The 21,339-nt window shown below is 42.8% G+C and overlaps 1 protein-coding gene across 13 annotated transcripts in view; it reads left to right on the top strand.

Moving 5' to 3' along the window:
• The first annotated feature begins 6,412 nt into the window (after nt 1-6,412).
• Nucleotides 6,413-21,339, top strand: part of C2CD5 (C2 calcium dependent domain containing 5) — a 132,206-nt gene continuing 117,279 nt past the window's right edge. For 5 of the 13 annotated variants that reach the window (XM_077826416.1, XM_077826393.1, XM_077826401.1 and 2 more), the window contains exons 1-3: nt 6,698-6,856; nt 17,951-18,037; nt 19,861-20,032. In XM_077826416.1, coding sequence (XP_077682542.1) covers nt 6,767-6,856; nt 17,951-18,037; nt 19,861-20,032 — 349 coding nt within the window. In that variant the 5' untranslated portion in view covers nt 6,698-6,766. Of the gene's footprint in view, nt 6,428-6,695; nt 6,857-17,950; nt 18,038-19,860; nt 20,033-20,182; nt 20,213-21,339 lie in introns of those variants that run through there. The other 8 variants (XM_077826434.1, XM_077826408.1, XM_077826450.1 and 5 more) reach the window with 6 other exon arrangements.

Here is a 21,339-nt window from a genome sequence, read left to right as displayed (position 1 = left end):
TGATCTACATTGCTTTTGGTTCTGTTTAAGAAATCTGGAGCATCCCATAAATAACTTTTTTTAAAAAAATCCATAGACATACAGTACTGCCAATCCTAAACGTTCAAAAATCATGAGATTAAAAACCTCAATAAATTTTAGAACGACAAGGTGGGTGAGGTAATATCTTGTATTGGACCAACTTCTGTTGGTGAAAGAGACAAGCTTTTGAGCTTACACAGAGCTCTTCTTCATGTCTGGAAAAGGTACTCAGTCTCACAAGGTGGAACAGGTTTCAGAGTAGCAGCCGTGTTAGTCTGTATCCGCAAAAAAAAAAGGAGGACTTGTGGCACCTTAGAGACAAACAAATTTATTTGAGCATAAGCTTTCGTGAGCTACAGCTCACTTCATCGGGTGCATCAAGTCCTCCGTTTCTTTTTTCAATGTGGAACAGATTGTTTAGCATAAGGATTGTGGAACAGATTGTTTAACTGTAAGAGTCATTCAAGGTGAAGTGGGCAGTTAATACCTCTGCCATCATAGGACAAAGGAAAGTTAGGGGGTTAGATTGTTGTAATGAGTCATAAAACCAGTGTCTTCAAAGTCTGTGATTTTTAATGTCTAGCAAAGTTATCGGGCTCATCTTATGAAGGTGTTGTGCAGGTTTCCTTTGAGGATGAGGACTGAGAGGTCCAATATGGAGTGATTGTTTTGTGCAAAAATGTCCACGCGCAGGTGATATGGTGTTTGTCTTTATCATTTTTCTATGTGAAGTCATTTGACAGTATACTGATTATCTTGTTTTGCCCATATAGTAGTGATTAGGGCATTTAGTGCACTGGATGAGGTACACCACATGTTGTGATGGCAACTTCTAGGACCCATGGATCTTGAAAGATGTGTTGTGGAGAATACTGATCATCATAGCAGTGGACATATGTCTTGAGGTTTTGCATCTGCTGCTTTGGCAGGGTCTAGTGCCACTATAAGTTGTCCTGATCTGTAGAGGGCTTGCTTATGATGATAGGCTTGGCAAGGTTGTTTAAAGGCTGGAAGAGGGGGTTTGGGAAAGATTTCTTTCAGAATGTGGTCCCCATTGAGTATAGGTTGTAATTGTTTAATGATACCCTATATGGGTATTAGTGTGGGATGGGAGGCAACAACTAGGGGTATTAGGTTGGAGAATTCTCTCTCCCTACACTAAAGCAGGTTCTCTCAGGGAATTTGGGTGGCCCATTCCATGGTGCAATCTACTTCTCTGGTAGAGCATCTGTGTTTAGTAAAGGCGGTTTTAAGTGTGTAAAGGTGCATATCATGGACTTTCTCCTCGGAGCATGTACTGTGGTATCTGAATGCCTGGGCTGTAGATAACAAATTTCTTGGTGTGTCTGGGATGGTTACTGCGTTTGTGGAGGTACGTGTGGTGATCCATGGGCTTCTTGTAATATAGTTGTCCATAAAGATGCCAAAGCTGATTGTTTTGTCCAGGAAGTTGATGCTGGTGGGGGAGTGTTCTTCAGAGTCTGATGAATGGGCGGTGGTGGTTGAAGTTGTGGTGGAAATCTAAGGGAGTTTTGGCCATCTGTCCAGAGGAAATACATCAATCATACTTTCATCAGATATCATTGGTTTTGTGGTGAACTTTTCCAGAAATTCTTCCTCAAGGTGGCTCATGAAGAGGTTGGCATATTGATGGGCCATCCCAGTACCATGGCTGTTCGCATGGTTTGCATACAGTGTTTATTGTTAAATGTAAAGTTGTTATAGGTGAGGATGAAAGGCACGAGTTTAGTGGTGTGTTTGAGGTGGATATCTGAGTGTTGTCCATTGTCTAGTAGCAATTTGAGGCAGGCAGCAATGTTATCATTGTGAGGGACATTTGTATATAGGGAGATGACATCCATGGTGGCAAGGGTAGTGTTCTCAGAGAACACAAGGGAAAACAGAATTTCAAAAAGCACAACATGGTTGACTGTATTGAAGGTGGAAAGAAAAGGAGTACTTGTGGCACCTTAGAGACTAACCAATTTATTTTAGCATGAGCTTTCGTGAGCTACAGCTCACTTCATCAGATACATACCGTGGAAACTGCAGCAGACTTTATATATACACAGAGAATATGAAACAGTACCTCCTCCCACCCCACTGTCCTGCTGGTAATAGCTTATCTAAAGTAATCGTCAGGTTAGGCCATTTCCAGCACAAATCCAGGTTTTCTCACCCTCCACCCCCCCACACAAATTCACTCTCCTGCTGGTGATAGCCCATCCAAAGTGACAACTCTTTACACAATGTGCATGATAATGAAGTTAGGCCATTTCCTGCACAAATCCAGGTTCTCTCACTCCCTCACCCCCCTCCAAAAACCCACCCCCATACACACACAGACTCACTCTCCTGCTGGTAATAGCTCGTCCAAACTGACCACTCTCCAAGTTTAAATCCAAGTTAAACCAGAACATCTGGGGGGGGGGGGGAGGAAAAAACAAGAGGAAATAGGCTACCTTGCATAATGACTTAGCCACTCCCAGTCTCTATTTAAGCCTAAATTAATAGTATCCAATTTGCAAATGAATTCCAATTCAGCAGTTTCTCGCTGTAGTCTGGATTTGAAGTTTTTTTGTTTTAAGATAGCGACCTTCATGTCTGTGATTGCGTGACCAGAGAGATTGAAGTGTTCTCCGACTGGTTTATGAATGTTATAATTCTTGACATCTGATTTCTGATTTTACGAATTCATTTGCAAATTGGATACTACTAATTTAGGCTTAAATAGAGACTGGGAGTGGCTAAGTCATTATGCAAGGTAGCCTATTTCCTCTTGTTTTTTCCTCCCCCCCCCCCCCAGATGTTCTGGTTTAACTTGGATTTAAACTTGGAGAGTGGTCAGTTTGGACGAGCTATTACCAGCAGGAGAGTGAGTCTGTGTGTGTATGGGGGTGGGTTTTTGGAGGGGGGTGAGGGAGTGAGAGAACCTGGATTTGTGCAGGAAATGGCCTAACTTCATTATCATGCACATTGTGTAAAGAGTTGTCACTTTGGATGGGCTATCACCAGCAGGAGAGTGAATTTGTGTGGGGGGGTGGAGGGTGAGAAAACCTGGATTTGTGCTGGAAATGGCCTAACCTGACGATTACTTTAGATAAGCTATTACCAGCAGGACAGTGGGGTGGGAGGAGGTATTGTTTCATATTCTCTGTGTATATATAAAGTCTGCTGCAGTTTCCACGGTATGTATCTGATGAAGTGAGCTGTAGCTCACGAAAGCTCATGCTAAAATAAATTGGTTAGTCTCTAAGGTGCCACAAGTACTCCTTTTCTTTTTGCGAATACAGACTAACACGGCTGTTACTCTGAAACCTGTATTGAAGGTGGCTATTGGGCAAGGAAGATGAGGGTGGAGTTCTGGTTCTATACTGGATCATAATTATTAATGGTCAGAAAAGCCTGTATCTGTAAACTGCCCAAGGGCAACAGAGAATGTGCTGTGGTCATACTTTCTCTGCTGTCAACTCTAGTGCTATTAGTGGGCAGATTAAGATGCAAGTGCTTCAGTGTACAGCCATGCTTCCATGCCTATATCTGTGGCTCTTTCCTACCACTGTTCCTTTAAGACCCAGACTCAGCCTCGGTGGAATGGGATGGGGTACTGGACTAAGTCCAGCCCATTCTATATCATTATAGACCAGACTCAATTCATCCTGCCTCATCCCAGACAGTTGCAGGATGTCCCCTCTGGTCACAGCCACTCTGCCTATAACACCATATTTAGTTTCTCTTTATAAATTCCATCAAAATAGAGATCAAGTATAGCTGCTCTTATTGTACAGAAATAACCCGTCACCTAAACCTTGAACCCCTATGAATCCAGGAGAGCTCTGTCATTGGAGATTTTTAAGAACAGGTTAGACAAACACCTGACAGGGATGGTCTAGATAATACTTAGTCCAGTGGCTGGACTAGAAGACCTCTTGAGGTCCCTTCCAGTCCTGTGATTCTAGGAACATCACAAAACACACAGTCCAGCATTTGGAACTTTGCAATATTTTTTGCCCCAAACTGTACAATCTAAATAGAAAACAAGTATAGCTGCTCCTACTTCATTGAAATATGGACTCTGATGTATCCTGGTCCAAGAACAGGAAAACCATATACATTTATAGATTTCAAGGTGATAAGGGACCATTGTGATCATCTAGTTTACCTCCAGTGTAAAAAAGCAATTCCTAGAGAATATGTTTTAGAAAAATATTCACGTTTGACATCTGGTACCTGGACTCTAATGGAGCTTGCCAATTTTAACTACATTCCTTTAACTTATGTCTGGAATAAGATACAGCAGTTCTAAGTACACAAAGTCCAAACCCCATTGCAAACCAGTGTAACAGCACCCCAAAAACATGTTTTTGGCAGCTGACTCATACTTTTTTTGTTAACCCCAAACCCAAAGAATCTACCAGCTAAAGAGAGACATGAGGTTGCTCTAATTCCATGGCAAACTACAGAACCAGATGCCTCCCTGCTTAAAAGCACCTCAGACACATATGCTGTTCCTAGACCCTGCTGGATCTCAGCATTTTTTTTGCCCCAAGCCAAGCCTCTAGATGTTCCCTCTAAATAGAGTGCAGACGTGCTGCCCCTACTCAACCAGAAAACTCAAGCCTCGGTGCAAGACGTGTTTGCTGCTGTGCTCCTACACCCGCATGCATCATACTCTGGATTTTTTTGAAGTAGGAGCAGCTTCATTGTTCTCCACTGATGCCACCATAGAATCTGGGAGGAGTGTGTGACATTATGTACCTCAGGGGAACACCCTGTACCCCCATGTTCATCCTTATGATTGTGTGGTATCCAATGCAAAGTTTGTCATGTTGGGTGTCTTCGGAAGGCTCATGATGCACTGAGCATTGTTGTTATATAGTAGTAATGTTATAGTAAAGTTATAGGTTGTAATTTCATGTATATAGTTATGAGGCTGGAAATGTGTCCTCATGGTTTAAAACAAGCCCAGGCAAAACTGTCCAGGAACAGAGGGGCAGTTCACACCTCATCAGGGCATGTATGCGACAAACCCAGCCCAGCCTCACAGGAATAAAGGACACTGGCCTAGGCAGCAACAAAGGATCTGTTGGACTCTCCAGTGAGTCACCCCCCTTCCCTTGGTCAGTTTGGGACTGTGGTAATGCTCAGCTGACCGTGAAGGGGTGGGGCAAAGCCAACGGGGAAGAAAGAACACGATAAAAGGGAGAGACGTTTGCCATACTGGCTCTCTCTTCCACCTCCATCTACAGACACCACCACCAAGCGACTGAAGCGCTGATCAAAGGGGAGAGGCTGGCTGATGGGCAACCAGCCAGCCTGTGAGAAGCATCTACATTTGTAAGGACACTGAAAGTGTTAAGATCAGCTTAGAATGTGTTTTGCTTTTATTTCATTTGACCAAATCTGACTTGTTGTGCTTTGACTTATAATCACTTAAAATCTATCTTTTGTAGTTAATATATGTGTTTATTCTACCTGAAGCAGTGAGTTTGGTTTGAATCGTGTCAGAGACTCCCCTTGGGATAATAAGCCTGGTACATATCAATTTCTTTGTTAAATTGATAAACTCACATAAGCTAGCAGCGTCCAGCCGGCGTAACTGGACATTGCAAGACAGAGGTTCCTGGGATTGTGGCTGGGACCGGAGATACTGGCTAGTGTCATTTGCTTGCATAATCCAAGCAGCAGCTGACCAAAAGTGGCCACCCGTGTAGCTGGGAGCAGCTTACATGCCAGAGGCTGTGCGTGAACAGCCCAGGAGTCGGGGGGTTCTCACAGCAGAGCAGGGTAAGGCTGGCTCCCAGACTCAAGGATTGGAGTGACCTAGCAGATCACTGGTCCCGATACCACCACGGGACCATCACAGCTGGATAAAAACTGACTGGATCTTCTGGCGTTTACTTCTGTGGCACCCCTGAGCAGAGATACCTCTCATGGCCTGGCACTTTGTGGGCCGCGTGGGCAGCGAGGCTCTTTTGCTACCTGTGTCATGAGCCGTGGGGAGGGGGCGGGCTTAGGGACACCAGCAGCTGGAGCCCGTCGCTCCGTGTCTAGGTGCTCTGGGAAGAGTACACAAGCGGGGGCCCTGGGGAGCAGATACTGAAACATCCCTCCGGACCCGCCCCACCCTTCACTTTGCCTTGCCGCATCCCACCCTCCGCGCCGGCTCGCGCCAGTGTCCGGGAGGCTGAGAGCCCTGCGATGTTGAATCGATGATGCGGCGTTTAGGCACATTGCCTTTCTACCCGAGCCTAGCTCATGGCCTATCGACGATTCGGTACTCGACACCGTCGTCTTCTAGCCAGGGCTAACTAAGTCCCTACGCAGGGCGGCCGCCATTTTGGTTTAGAGGAGGAGCGGTCCTCCTGCTATTCCTTTCTGTAGAGCACGCCCAGAGGAGGCGAAGGTGAGCGGTGCCTCGGCATGATACAACGGTGCGAAGAAGTAACCTTCGATAACCGTTGTGCACGATTAGCAGGTTCTCTTTTAGTATCACCCAGTGCTGCCGGCGCATGCGCCGGGAAGACGACTTTTCCTCCCAATTGGGCTGCATAGAATGTTAGCGCATGCGCGTGGGTCTGCGAATGCCCCCCCTACTTCAAGGGCTATTGCGCATGTGCTCTCCGAGTGGAGGGGAGTGAGGACCGTTGCTCAGCTTCGCGCATGCGCACGTCGCACCCTTATCGTACCTTGGGACACAAACACGCTGCTGTTGTTGTTTTCTCCTTGCAGCTGGGGCAGGAAGATGCCGGGGAAGCTGAAGGTCAAGATCGTGGCCGGACGCCATTTGCCAGTAATGGACCGGGCCAGTGACCTGACTGATGCCTTCGTGGAGGTGTGGGGGAAGGGCAGGGGCGGCGGGTTGCTGTTGATCTCTCGGGTTGTGCCTCGTGCCTCCCACCCCGAGCCCACGCGCCTGGGCCGAGCTGCCAGGTGCTCCCGCGTGGCCTGTGCAGCTGGAGGTCTCCAAGCACCTGCTGCCGGCTTTGCCTGCCCCCATGCTGCCCCCCAGCATGGTCACACCTCGGTGTTCCTCGCTGAGGATGGGGCACCCCCCCTGCTAAAGCGTGGCTGTTGCAGCCTCCGCCCAGCCCATCGCTGTGTCACCCTGGTGACAGCAGTGGTGCCTTAGTGTGTCACCAACTGGTGATGCTCCAGCTCAGTCTGTTGATGCCCCAGTGGGCCATAGTGTTTTGTTGTCATGCAGTCTGTGTATCACCCCACATGGATGTTGTGATGTGATATCCCCGTGTCACCAAAAGATGTGATGATTTTGTGAGTCCTGAAAGTTTTTTGTTGCCTGTTTAAAAAATGTGCAAGTTCGGCTTGCAGGATGTGGCTGATAAATTCAGGATGGCCTTGGACCAGAGGAAATGGACTGGCATCTCTGCCTAATATTTTGGCTTTAATGTGGTACTGATCTGAACAGAGGCTGTAAAAATGGGTTTGTAGGGTTCTAGGCCACTTGTCTTCTCAGCAGTTTCTAGGTTAGTAAGAGGATTTGTTCTTATAATTGTCAGCCTTGTCAACTCTAAGATTTAGTTGTGGGTATTTTTAGTAAAAGTCCTTGACAGGTCACGGGCAATAAACAAAAATTCATGGCTTGTGACCTGTCTATGACTTGTACTATAAATTTGCCTGACTAAATTTTAGCTGCTCCTAGGTTGCCACTGCTCTGGGGGGCCCCGGGAACCAATGGCTGGCCCCTGCTCTGGCGGCGGGGGCTGACTGTCTCCAGCTGCCCGCTCCTCCAAACCCCTCGGGGACCACTCTCCAACAGTGTATGGCTGCCCCCTGGGCCGCCCACCAGCCCCTGCTCGGGCCGCCCACCAGCCCCTGCTCAGGCCGCCCCGGATTGCTGCTGTTCCAGCTGTCTCCAGGGCCGCCCCTGGGAATGCTGCTTGGCCACCCCTGGGAATGCTGCTTGACCAAGTGGCTGGTCCCAGAGTCGCTCCTGGGACCGCCTGAGTGGCTGGTTCTGGGGTCAGCCACACTGGCCGCTACAGCTGTGGAAGTCAAGAAGGTTGCTGAAAGTCGCAGAATCCATGACTTCTGCGATCTCCGTGACAGACTTGCAGCCTTACTTATGCAATTCCATCATAAAGATTCTGGATTGGAACTTAATGAACAATTCTGTTGATACATAAGCCAGAACTGAATCCGATTCACTGTCCAATACCTATTTTGGTTCTACCATGCACACAAGAGAAAGGAGTAGTAAAAACATGTTTTAACCCATTGTCACTCCAAATATGCATACAGAGCAGATTAATGGAGTAAGAACATGCCAATTCTACAGAGGCACTTCAGAGTAGAACTGCATTTTAATGCTGGAAATATATTTGGAAATATAAAATAATTTCATTTTTAGTGAGGGGAAAAAATAAGAGAACACTTCAACTGTACACTTTTTAATTGTTCTTTTGCAAGTGATGAGTATTTACTTTTTGTGAAAAATGATACCTATAAAGACAAGGAAAATTAGTTTCATGCTCCAACAATCAAAAATTTCTTTAGTATGTATAACATGATTCTTCTCTCGTATGATTAAACATTTCTGAGATAAATAATTTTTTATAATTAAATGCCAAAAGCCTAAAACTCAGAATCCAGACATTTCAAAGCCTAAAAAGACACTTTCAACATAAAAATCATGGCTAGTACATGAACACCTAGTGGAATTGAGACCTGATCTCAGAATAAGATCTAGATGGGACGACCCTGGTGCCAGAAGTGAGCTCCATTGACTTAGAAGTTTACCTTCATGGATCTCTTTACAATCTTTGGGCTGTAAGTCCTGATTAAATATGGTGCTTAAAAAGTGCTTAAAGTTAGGCACTTGCTTTAGTATCCTGTTGAATCAGGGCTTTAAATTAATACTGAAGGAAAAAAAATAAAATCTTGTTTACTTTATCACAATGGTCTTTATGTACTTGTTCAATTACATTGTTTAACTCTTTGAGATGGGTGACATTGTCTTCACTTTTATAGTTTGTCAGTTTCACTTTTTAGTTCTTAGTGCTGCAATGTTTGGGTTTCAAACACTGCATGAGTATGATTAATTTATAAACAACTATTCTATTGGAGTTTAAAAAAACAGTTTGTGAAACATTATTGTTGGTTTTATACAAGCCTGTTTTTGCCAAATATTGGGACAAATTTACATTAGTGTTCCTTTAACAAAGTTGTTGTGGTTTCTATTTCACTTAGTGGAGAGGCTTATATTTTTTATTATATTCCCCAGTAACAATAATTTCATTGAACTTCGTTTTCAACAAGGAAGGCAGGAATAAAAAATACTACATATATTGAACTTAGCCAACTTATTAATGGTGCTGAAAGCCTTTAGTTTTCTTTTTAATAATGTTATGCTTTAGTGCTTGGTTTTGTGATGCCAGTGTACAGTTGATGGTAAAAGTCTTTTGCTTTTAATTTCTCTGGGGATTTGAATTAATAAAGCGAAAAACTTGGAGCCATTGCTATTCTTTGTGCTCACTTTAAAAATTACTTAGATTTTGCAATCAGAGCTTGTAAAGACTTTTATCTGTGGCTGTTTGCCATGTTTTCTTCAGCAGATGAGCTTGCACACCCCCCACAACCCCGCACCCCAGGCCTGGTGAAGCCCCATTGATAGGCATATGGGTTTGTCTCTACAGAGCTGATTGTGGGAACAAAACCCAATGTTGCAATACTGCATTTATTTACTGTACTATCTATAATCTACTGTACTAAACTACTAAACGAAATTTGTTTTGAGTTGCCATATAGAAAATGTAATAGCAATATGCTACACTTTTTTTGGTTTTCATACAAATATTTCACACAGAGATATAGAAAGAGCTGTTTAGAGCTTTCATGGTGAAGATGAGCAGTTTGAATTAGATGTAGACAGCATTGCAAAACCATTGAAGGACTGAATTGTGAGTGACAACTGAGTAGTGGAAGAGGAAGATGATTTTAGCAGTGGCCTATTGAATAGACAGGGAGGTGTCAAATGAGAGTCATGTAAACTAGGGTAGTGGTTCTCAAACTTTTTTTTTGCGGACCACTTGAAAATCTCTGAGGGTCCCGGCGGACCACTTAATGATCTTCCCAAATGTCGTTTGTACCGTTAGCTAACTATTGTAAAGCGCTTTGGATAAAAGCTCTATATAAAAAAACCCTTAATAATAAACGTTTTTTTGTTCTACAAATAAAAGCACACAACTCATATTTTAATATCCGTTGTCTTATCTTTCTAATGTGATGGATGTGCCCTTTCTCCCCCGCTGCAGCAGCCCCTGAGCTAGGGCTGTGAAGGAGAGAGTGGGGTCTCTCCCCCGCCACAGCAGGCTACAGAGCTGAGGCTGGGAAGGAGGGCCGTCTCTCACTGGCAGCCGCAGCTCTGGAGTTGGGGAAAGTTGCCTCTTTCTCTTACTGCCTCAGCTCTGCACATCCCAAATTTCCCCCACCCCCTCTTCTTACCCCACTGCCTCCTCCCATCTACCCCCTAATCCCTCCAAGGCCACCACCTCACCTTACATGTGCGTCTTCTCCAGGGTCCAGGCACCTAATTAGTGGAGCCATGCCTGCGCGGCTCCACTAATTATGTGGTTTGCCCTTCATTCTCTTGTGTGTGGCCACCCAGGTGCACACCTTAGAGGGAGCTATCCACGGACTACCTGAATGGAGCTCACAGAGCAGTGGTGGTCCACGGACCGCAGTTTGAGAACCTCTGAACTAAGGAATAGGAGATTACCAAAACATGAATGATGGTTTTGGCAGTAGAGATAGAATTTGGAGAATTCATAAAAGAAGAAATGAAGAATTAGGAATAGCCTTGAAAAGAAGGAGAGAAAGGAGTTGAAGATGGCATTGAGGTGGTTGCTTTTCAATATAGCTAGGATGGCGTAATTATCTTCTGTAATGGAGAAAGGAGTGGGGTAAGGGCTTTGCGGGAGTTGGATTCTTTCTTTGTCATGTTTAATTTGAGTGGGTGGGCATCTAGGAAGAAATGTCAGAGTGAACTCATGGGAAGAAGCCATGAGCAGGGAGGTAGATATGGCAGTTGCCAGTGGAAAAAATGGTGACTAAAATCACAAGAGCAGATATTATTTAAAAATAACAAAATATACTTAACAGAATTAAATACAGCTGTTTGGAATAACAAAATAACCAGTGTGACAAATAATATTCCAAGTTTCAGTTCAGTGTGACTTAAAACAGCTGAATTATAAACTCCTGAAAAAAATTGGCACTCTAGCTTTAAACCACAGTGTTAGTAAACTGAAGCTCCAATAATCAATAGAAGTATGGAGAATATTAATTTACATTCCAGTGATAGGTATTTTACAAATATATTGCATCCACGTATCCATAAGTGCCCTTTGTCCCAGCTTTTTGGAATAATTAATATTATGGACAGGTGAATGCCCGCTGAAAAAAGAGTTATAATGTCTCTTACTGCTGTGACTTTTGTGTTGGATTGCAATTGTATCTGGAGTACAGTTACAGAGTAATCACTTCTAATTATTTTTGAGAATAGATCTATGGAGACAATATATTTACAGTCAGCATCAGGGTGGATTTGATTTAAATCACTAGTCAGGAAAACTCGATTTAATCATGCATTTCTACATAAAAGTGCATTCTTGTTGGTTGTTACAACCTCAATACATATTCTTCATGTATAGAGATAGATGTATAGTGTGTACCTTATACCAATGGAACCTACATTTTTAAAGTGATTTATTTTGAAAACTTTTCAGATTAGTTTTACAGCTGTATCAGAAAATGAATGATTGTTTGGTTATTTCTTTTACCAAAGGTAATTGAAGCAGATAGTTCACCTCCCAATGACTTTATAAATATCTCCAATTCAACAGGTTAATCATTAATATTTGGAGGATTTTCTTGCCATGCTGTATTAGGAAGAGAACATCACCAGACAGACATTTAAATTGTTTTATTTAACTAAAACAACAATGTTATGTATTCTTAATTTTTTTCTTCAACAGCAAACATAATATTTTAACAAAACAAGCATAAGAATTTTTGAATTTCATTAAACATTCAAGTTTTTTAAAATCAGGTTTGTTTTTGTTAAAATTGTTCTTAACTCAAAGAGTTAAATGAAATATTTAAAAAAAACAACAAATATTAAATCGACTATGTCAGCCAGGTCAACATGAGAAACTTAAAATACTGGCTTCTGGAGCTAACTCAGTCGTCTTCACCTTCATTTTCCTGTTTGTTCATAATCTAGAAAAGAAAAACAAGCTTTCCTGCTGTTTCAGGTCCCAAATGATTTCTCAATTTGGAATGAATTAGTCCAAAGGAAGAAAATATTCTCCCTACAACAGCAGAAGAAGCTACTGCTGTTAAAAGTGAGATTATCACTTCAACGATCTCTGAATCCAAGTGCTTAAGTGACTTCCACCAGTTCACTGGTGTGACTTTCTTTAAAACATCATCAGCAAACATATATTTCTTGAATGGTTCACCCTTAGCTTTGAAGTTTATTATAGTTGGCATTATGGAGGGATGGTTGCTGGATGTCCATGTCCTAGCCAACTCCTCTTCTTTAGCAGTTAAGATTTGACCCTGGTATCGAGTATTGAATATTTGCAAGAAAATGAGCTGGAGATAGTGCTTGTCCCATTCGTTTTTTTAATGCTTGTAATTTAACTCTGTCATTGCGTATTTCTCTTTTTAAGATCTTACTCAGTTCCTTCCAAATTTCAACAGGGTCAGCAATAAAAGAGCTATTTCCCTGCATTTTGTTCAGGGCTACAGAAATAGGCTTCAGGGTACTCGTCATGTGTTCAACATTTCTCTGAAGCCCAATGTTGAGAACATTGGCTGGGTCAGGGCCATCTATTTTTTCATGATTTTGTTCACAAACTGTCATCAGATTAGGCCAGTTCTTGATACGGTGCTCAAAACAGTCCACTACTGAGTTCCATCGCACATCTTGTGGGAGAGTTAGCTTGGTTGCTCCCACTTTTTTCAGAGCAGCTGCTGCAAAGTGGTTGTTACGGAAGTATTTTGCAATTTCAACAACATTAGTCTTTATTTCTGGAACACTGAAGTCTTTGGCTAGGAGGTGCATCAAATGTGCACTGCAACCGTAAGTTGTTAGTTTGGGACTCTCTTCTAAATTTTTTCTCATCCTCGATACATTTGCAGCATTGTCTGTGACCTGGCTGCGTACTAGACATTTAAATTTTTTTTCACAGTTTGTTGTAGCTTTTACTGCTACTTCTTGTAAGTATTCTGCTGTGTGTGCATTTCCTGATGTATCAATTGTTTCTGTAAGGAAGACATTCCCCTCTTCTGTTGTCACACAAGCACATCCAACAAGATCTTTGTGAACATTGCTCCATTCATCAAGACTCTCTAGACCTTTTGCCCTCTAGACCTTTTGCACACAGCTCAATTTCTCTCTAGACGTTTCACCCTCTAGACCTTTTGCACACAGCTCAATTTCTCTTTCATACACTTTATCCAGCAATTTGCCGGTGACATCTGCTCTGTTGGGTGGACTGTATCCTGGTTTTAATGACTGAACCATGTTAATTAAGTGTGGGTTCTCAATCATACGGAAAGGAGAGTTTGTTGCATAAACAAACGGGGCATTTTTTTCATCAAGAGTCTCTTTTCCAGTGTAATCTGCTGGTTCTTATCACAAACTTATCTATGGTTGTTCCTGGTTGATGGAGATTTTTTTTTCTTTTTGCTATAAGTGATAAACTGTGGCTATGTGACATACATGATGTGACTGAAACACTATCATTGGCAGATAACTCTGAAACTATAGAAAACGATGGTGATCTTGAAGGTGGATAGTCTTCAGAATCCTGTATTCTGAGGATGGATTCTCCTAAACAAAATAAGTCAATGCAGTTATTTAATTATTATTACCACACTGCTCATTTAGTATTACTCATTGCATTCACTGACACTCAGTACTACTTTAAAGGTGAAATTGTAAAAGGAAGATCTGCCTATTTCAGCTATTTATTTTTTTATCACAACTGCATCTAAAATGATATTACCATAGAGTAATAACTGTATTTTTTGCTCAAACATGAGAATTCAAGAATAGTTTAGAAGGAAGACAGGAAGTTTGTAAGAAAGAAGTATGAAATAAAAAAGTTTACTAACCTGAAGATCCTGTATGTTCAGACATATTCCTTTCATCATCTTCAATGCAGCTTCCTCCTGAGAAGGAACACTTCTCATGATGTTGTTTCATTCGGGCAATCAGGCCTTGCATTTCTTTGTTGCACTGTTTGCATTTTGCACACATGCCTGTCTTTTTAGAGAGAGGTAAGGGATTGACTCTTGTGTACACAAATTTGCAGAGGGACTATAGGGTTAAGGTCTGTTATTTCTCACATCTATGTATGTATGTATTTATTTATTTAAAACATTTTTGCTGTTAACAAGCATATTATCTTTGGAGACACAAATCCACACTTTGAGAACTGCAAAACTAAGTATCTCTGATGGTATGTTTTAGAGCAGTGGTTCTCAAACTAGTGGCGTCGCTTGTTCAGGGAAAGCCCCTGGCGGGCTGGGCCTGTTTATGTGCCGCGACCGCAGGTTTGGCCCCAAATTTACGAACCACTGTTCTAGACTGAGCCCCATTGGATAGATAGAAAGATTAACCTAAATAATCTATACAGAAACCCCTGGAACCTCATAAAATTGTGTCCCTAATCCATGAACTCTTGGAACTCATTTATAAAACTTTTCTTAAACATTACATGAATATATTGTCTCATACTAGAGAATTAGAATGTATAATCCCTAAGATATCTTTGAGCTATAATGTATCTTAATTAAAACTATCTTTAGATAGGTTTTTTCCTCAAAAACATTTTATCAAAAAAGTCTGATTTAAATAAAAAAGTCCAATTTTTTTGATTTAAAAAAAATCTTTGATTTTTATCCACCCTGGTTATGGCCAGTGAAGGGTTGCCACCCATCCAGTTTTCACCCGGACAGTCCAAGTTTCGTCTTGTGTGTCCAGATGCCATTTGACAAGCGCTGATGTCTGGGTTTTTTGATCTGTGGAAAAGGTGGCAATCCTAAGTGGAGGGAAGGAGGCAGCGCAGCAGCAGCCGCCACCACCACCTCTGGGGCCAGGCTGCTTGTGCAGCTCGTGGCAGCATGTGGCCCTGCGTAGTCCACAGGTGGCGGGTAAGGCGGCCTCCGCCATGATGGTGAAGGCCCTGTGAGGTATACAACCAGCTGGCACTGTGCTGATGTGTTGACACAAACGTGCTTTGAGCTAAAAACCATGGACCTAGTTCCATCATTCCCCAGACTTCAGTCCTCTCTGCCCCTCCAACTTCAGTTCTCGGGCTCAGAGAGTCAGCAGGCATCTCCCTCTGTTCCTCATAGCCTTCAGCCCTCTCGAGTCTTGGCTCTATGGTTTGGGGGAATTTGTAGATGATCCTCTAATTGCCTTCTGCTTTCACTAGCCTTATCTGGCTCCACTGCTCACTAGGGAACTCTTACTGCTTCCTCTGTCTGGGGCATTTCCTTCTTGAAGCTCTGTTCTTCTGAGATCTTTATTATCTGGATTCTGAACTCTCTGTTACCTTGGCTCTGTCTCTCATTTATCTCTCCCTGGGGAAGCCCTGCCCTCATTACACCAAAATAGGGTGCACATGGACTGGAACATGAATTCTGAGTCTGATTTCTTTCAAGGGACCAGCTGTCTGGTTTGAGTGGTAGCTTAAATTGAATTATAAAGTGATCATGAAGAGAACACATAGAGTGGGAGAGGAGAAAAGAAACATCAGCTGTTATAGTAGAGACAGAGAGAAATTTATTAGAAGTGTGACCATTGGAGTAAGTAAACAAGTCACTTAGTGATCCATGTTAATTGAATCATGAAGCTGGAAAAAGATTCTGTGATTCTGAAGTATATATCTGAAACAAATTGCATACACTTTGCTTAGATTTAATATAGATGTGATGAAGTGGGGATTTTTCATAATCTTTTTTGACACCTATGTGTACCCCAGTTCCCTCTTTACTTTGCATTCCTATCGGGGGGGGGGGGGGGAGAGGAGGTGGGGGGAAGGGTTAATTCTGCTGTGGGGCAGCACAGTAAATGAGGTGTAGGTGTTGCCTTGCTCTCTGGGCCACAGTGAAGGAGTCATTTAAGGCAGTGGTTCTCAATCTTTCAAGATGACTGTACCACTTTCAGGAGTCTGATTGGCCTTGTGTACCCCCAAGTTTCACCTCACTTGAAAACTACTTGCTTACAAAATCAGACATAAAAATTCAAGTGTCACAGCACACTATTAATGAAAAATTGCTTACTTTCTAATTTTAACCATATAATTATAAAATCAATTGCTATATAAATATTGACAAATTTCAGTGTAGCAGCCGTGTTAGTCTGTATTCGCAAAAAGAAAAGGAGTACTTGTGGCACCTTAGAGACTAACAAATTTATTTGAGTATAAGCTTTCGTGAGCTACAGCTCACTTCATCGGATGCATTCAGTAGTCCAATGAAGTGAGCTGTAGCTCACGAAAGCTTATACTCAAATAAATTTGTTAGTCTCTAAGGTGTCACAAGTACTCCTTTTCTTTTTATATAAATATTGTACTTACAGTTCAGTGTATAGTATATAGAGCAGTATAAACAAGTCGTATGAAATTTTAGTTTGTGCTGACTTCGCTAGTGCTTTTTATGTAGCCTGTTGTAAAAGTAGGCAAATATGTAGATGAGTTAATATACCCCCCCCCCGAAGACTCCTGCATACCCCCAGGGGCACACGTACTCTGGTTGAGAACCACTGATTTAAGGAATTGGCTGAGACCTGCTGAAAGTGATCCTTATCAATGCAAAATTCAGAAGAGACAATGGAAAGCTCCAGTGACCAGTACATTCGCAGCTACCAACCAATGACCTAGAGGATGGAAGAGGTTCCCTCCGCTGAGCAGAGACCCCAACTCAGGAGCAAAGAATTTGGCAGGGGGTAAAGGGCTGGCTTCTGGGAGAACCTGGCTGGTGTCACCTGAGACTAACTACAGAGTCAGAGAGAAAAAGAGCCTAAGACGGAATCCTCTACAGCAGGGGTGGCCAAATTTACTGACCCTTCGAGCAACATATGATAATCTTCAGAAGTTTGAGAGCTGGGGCACACCTTCCAGGGCTCGGAGTTTCAGCCCCACACCTGCTGAAGCCTCGAACCCTGGCAGGTGCACCCCGCTGGGCAGAACCCTCGAGAACCCCCTCCCCACTGGGCAGAAGCCGCTACCCCACCACCCCACTGCAAGGCAGAGATCCTGAGTTTGCCCCGCCAGTCTGGTAGATGGAGAATGGGGGGAGGGGTACAGGGGGAGCTCCGCAAGCTGCACTTTAATAGTAAAAGAGCTGCATGTGGCTTGCGAGCCACGGTTTGGCCACCCCTGTTCTACAGTTTGGCTGGTGGATGGCTCTGGCTTGGGAAGATGCACCATGTTTTTAACCTTTGTTTCTCTGTGCTAACATAAGGACTTCCAGTGTTGTGTTCCAGTTGAGTAACAAAGCCTCCTCTGTTTTTAGAAATGCTGTGTGGTGCCATTGTGAATACTTCCAGAGGTGCATTAGTCCTTGAAGAGCATTCAGGTTTTTAACCAGGAGTCTGTCTAAACTGGACTATCTGGGAAGAGCTCATGCTGTGAAGCAGTAGCGCAGGAGCCCAAAGGCTCAGTATCAGAGGCAGTGAGGCTGCATGGCCTACTGTGAAGAAAGAGTGAGGTGCCTTGGGGCTCTGACACACTAAAGGGATTCCTCCAAGAGACTGTTTAAAAGCTGGGATATAGCTTGATCCTGTGGATCTGTGACAGTAGCTAACTAGCAGTATACTTGGAAATAAATGACTAAGTACTAATAAATTATATTTTTTTATTTGTCATTGAATGTTTGCTTGTATTTTTAGGTAAAATTTGGAAATACCACATTTAAGACAGATGTGTACCCCAAATCCCTCAATCCTCAGTGGAACTCAGAATGGTTTAAATTTGAGGTAAGTATTTTTATAAAATGTCATCTGTGTATATATATTTATATGGATATTTGATTTAGAAAGTTTTAGTCAAATAATTCTGGTCTCAAAATAAAATGTGTGCGTTTGGGAGTCAAGGTATTGTAAAAATAGTTGGTAATATAGAAACCTCTCCTGCAAACACTTCGAAAGGTAGTATCACTTGCAGGAACTATCCTACTGACTTCATTGAGAGTTGTTGTGTAAATATAGGTTTGCAGGATTGGCTACATGGGTTTTTACCAGTTGAACCAAGCATTATGCAGTTGATACTGTAGTTCTAGAAATGGGTGAAGTTGAAATAGGAAAACAAATTGTAAGATGCTAATTAAATAGGCTTCTTTCAAGTACCCACATAGTTAATAAAAATGCAAGAAACAGGAAGATTTTAATTTGAATATGAAAAGTGAGTTTGCTTTTGGAATATGTTAGATTTACTAATGTTATATATAGTGAAAGAAGCAGGCAATTTTCTGTCTTCTGTATTATTTCTTTATCAGGCATCACATTTTAAAAAGTTACAAAATTATAAAACATTGTAATGTTGGGGCCTGATTGCAAAAAGCACTATATTTCCCCTACTATTTATCAAGCACCGTCAACTCTCATTGTCTTCAAAAGTTGCTATAAGCACTCAGTGCTTTTCAGTAAGTCTTCATCAGCTCGCAGAACTGTACCAGTTTACTTGAAGCTGAATACAGCAGCATCATAGTTGGCTTTTGACGTTCTGCTCTGAATAAATCACTTGTGTTGCATTATTGTTATTTCAGTAATGCCAAAATAAAAGGAGAAAACATGATTACACTTGACTGGCGTAGCCAATGCTATTTAACTGTTTAAAAAATGGGTGGCTTACCCTGTTACATACTTACGTGTTAAGTAGTGTTGGGGAATGTCATTCGAAGAGAACACGACATAAATGCCTCTGTATTGTACTTGCATATAGTGAGAGAGTAGTTGGTAATGTTATAAATACTTAAGACAAATATAAATTAGTGGGATCAAATAGTGCTTTCCATGGTGATTGCTAAGATGTAGTAATGTGAAGTGGAAACATTCTTTAATTCAGCTTTCACTTTTATACTTTGATTTTGGGGATTTGCCTCTTTGGGGGTGTGTGGAAGAATTGGCTAAGCTTAGTGGAATGAAAACTTTTTCTGTATAGCAGAAGTTTCTAAATTCTGTCTTTTTGCATGGGAAAGTGTATTCAGGAGAGAAATGCAAAAGAACAGCATTGAAAAAATGATAACAGGATTCCACATTTCAAATAGTCGAATAACAATAACTACTTTAGACATTAGTAAAGTTTTATGTCCAGCTTACTGAGTTTTTCTGTAGGATGCATAGAAAGCCTTTATTTATTTACCACTAACCAGTTCAAAAATGCTTGGTAAAATCAGAACATCAGTACATGTGTTTATCTTTATCATGGTGTGTAGTACAGCTGTTGTAGTTGAAGGTATGAGAGTTCTTATTTACGTTTTTGATGCTTCCTGTCAAAAATAATTTTTTGGGGTAAAGGGAGTGTGTGTGGATACCATGAATAAAAAACGATTAAATGGTAGTTTTAAAAGTGTGTGTGATTCATGCCTTGCCTTCCTGTGGCTCTGATGTCCTTTAGTAATATGGTCACTTTGGGGAGAGAAGAATCCATGAGTGTATTGTTTGTATACAAGACACAATAGTTACAAATTTTATGTGTAAACATATTATTGTATATAACTAAACTCTCATTCTTTTGTTTTCCTGCAGAGTTTCCTTGTATTGATTATATACTGAAGTTTTATGTTAACATGTGTTTCTAGGTAGATGATGAAGACCTCCAAGATGAGCCCCTGCAGATCACAGTTCTAGATCATGACACCTACAGTGCTAATGACGCCATTGGCAAAGTGTACATTGATATTGATCCTTTGCTCTATAGTGAGGCAGCTACAGTGATCTCAGGATGGTTTCCAATTTATGATACCATACATGGTAAGCCTTACTGACTTTTTAAAAAAGAAAATTGTTTTAGACATAGTTTCTTTGAAAGGTGGAATATCTTCTTTTTAAGGATGTCTTCAGCAAGTTTGTAATACCCTACCATTGCTGCCTGAAGTGCTGCTCCTTTTGACATAATTTGAAACACAGCTCCTGTTAAGTCTTTACAGTCTGGTAAGTAAATATGTTGTTTAAAACCAATGAAAAATTACCGTATATACTCAGTATATCATATATACCGTGTATATATATATATATATATAAGCCGGTTTGTTTATGAGCCGACCCCCCTCCTCCCCCCAAGATGGATAAGTAAAAATGGTTAAAACTGTATGACCCTTTCGTAAGCCGACCCTATATTTCAGGGGTTGGCAAACTTCGGCTCCTGGCCCATCAGGGTAAGCCGCTGGCAGGTTGGGACGTTTTGTTCACCTGGAGCATTCTCAGGCACGGAGCCCCTCAGCTCCCAGTGGCCGTGGTTTGCAGTTCCCAGCCAATGGGAGCTGCGAGGAGTAGCACCACTTCCCGCAGCTCCCATTGGCAGGGCCGGCTCTAGGCACCAGCAAAGCAAGCACGTGCTTGGGGCAGCACATTTCCAGGGGTGGCATGCCGGCACCGGCCATTATAGGCGCTGACTTCGTGGGTGCTCTGCACCCAATGGCAACTCCCCGCTCTGCCCCCCCGCCCTAGCTCACCTCCGCTTCACCTCTGCCTGCTCCCTTGAGTGTGCCGCCACTGCTTCCCTTCTCCCCACCTCCTTCCCTCCATCCCTCCGAGGCTGCTGCGAAACAGCTGTTTCGTGTGGCGAGCCTGGGAGGGAGGGGGGAGAAGCAGAGCGGCGGCACGCTCGCGGGAGGAGGTGGCGGTGGAATGGAGGTGAGTTGGGGTGGGGAGTGGTTCTTCTGGGCCGCCCCCAGGGTTATTTCCTGCGGCCCTCCCTGTGCTAGCTTACCTCCACTCCATCTGTTCCCCTGAGCACTCCACTTCACCCCACTCCCTCCCAGGCTTGCCGCGTGAAACAGTTGTAGGAGGGGAAGTGCAGCGCACCCGGGGGAGGAGGCCAGCCGGGGAAGGGGTTGGAATGGGGCGGGGCTGGGGGAATGCGAAAAAAAGGGGGGGGGGCAGCCAAAATCTTTGCTTGGCGTGGCAGAAAACCTAGAGCCGTCTCTGCCCATTGGCTGGGAATGGCAAACCGCAGCCACAGGGAATGAGGAGCTCCATGCCTGCAGACGGTCCAGGTAAACAAAATGACAGTGTATTAGATATTCAATTCAATGATTTCATAGAGTTTAAAATCATCA

This window comes from Eretmochelys imbricata, chromosome 1 (genome assembly GCF_965152235.1).
Source record: "Eretmochelys imbricata isolate rEreImb1 chromosome 1, rEreImb1.hap1, whole genome shotgun sequence".
Lineage (NCBI taxonomy): Eukaryota > Metazoa > Chordata > Testudines > Cheloniidae > Eretmochelys > Eretmochelys imbricata.
Note: the sequence above shows the minus strand (reverse complement) of the source record. Positions and strands in the feature narration are given on the sequence as shown.